This window comes from Myotis brandtii, unplaced genomic scaffold, assembly GCF_000412655.1.
Source record: "Myotis brandtii unplaced genomic scaffold, ASM41265v1 scaffold246, whole genome shotgun sequence".
Classification (NCBI taxonomy): Eukaryota; Metazoa; Chordata; class Mammalia; order Chiroptera; family Vespertilionidae; genus Myotis; species Myotis brandtii.
In genome coordinates, this window is record NW_005359310.1 from 712,521 (window position 1) to 713,195 (window position 675).

At 65.8% G+C, this 675-nt stretch overlaps 1 protein-coding gene across 1 annotated transcript in view; it reads right to left on the reverse strand.

Moving 5' to 3' along the window:
- Nucleotides 1-112: 112 nt before the first annotated feature.
- The window catches only part of MAP4 (microtubule-associated protein 4), a 69,614-nt gene continuing 69,051 nt past the window's right edge, over nucleotides 113-675 (reverse strand). The window contains exons 21-22 of the mRNA XM_014540506.1: nucleotides 419-608; nucleotides 113-297 (exon numbers count right to left, since the gene is read on the reverse strand). Coding sequence (XP_014395992.1) covers nucleotides 290-297; nucleotides 419-608 — 198 coding nt within the window. The 3' untranslated portion in view covers nucleotides 113-289. The remainder of the gene's footprint in view (nucleotides 298-418; nucleotides 609-675) is intronic.

A 675-nucleotide genomic window follows, 5' to 3' on the forward strand; every position in this document is an offset into this window, starting at 1 on the left:
CAAGCGGGTGGGAGGGGGGGCAAGAGGGCTGCCCTGCACCCAGGAGTCAGGTCTAGTGGGCAGCCCAGGGGAGGGAGCCAAAGGCCCGGGTGCCTGAGTTGGGGCCACCCAGGAAGTGGGGGGGGCGAGAGACAATGCTGGCCCCGTGGTCGGTGCGGGCCCTGGCGTTTGCCCGGAACGTCAGCCTGTAGGTCTCAATCTGCAGTGACACGGGAGGCGGGACGGGAGAGGGGAACGAGGGAGACAAGAGGGCAACAAAGGGGACGGAGACGAGACCAGAATGTCAGCGTTAGATGCCTGGAAAATAAAAGGTCGCGTCGTTAAAATTCAGGTCACACTCCAGCCAGCACACAGAGGAGTGCCCCTCAGCCAGTGGCAGGGCCCCCAGCTGGCCCGCAGGCCGAGCCCCGCCACTTACTTGTCTCCTGGATCTGGCAGTCCAAGGTCTGGGCCTCCCTTTGGTCACCACCCCCTGCCAGGGTGGTGTGGCCACTGAGGACACTGGCTGAAGTGGGGGCGCCAGCTTCGGGCGCAGCCTCAGGGACAGCCAGCTCCTCCCCAGCAGGGGGGCCCGGGCTCGGAGGGGCCTCGCTGCCGCCGCCCTCAGTCTACAATGAAACAGTGGGACAGTGCAGGGTCAGTCCGAGAGGGAGTGGGATGGAGTGATGACGGGTT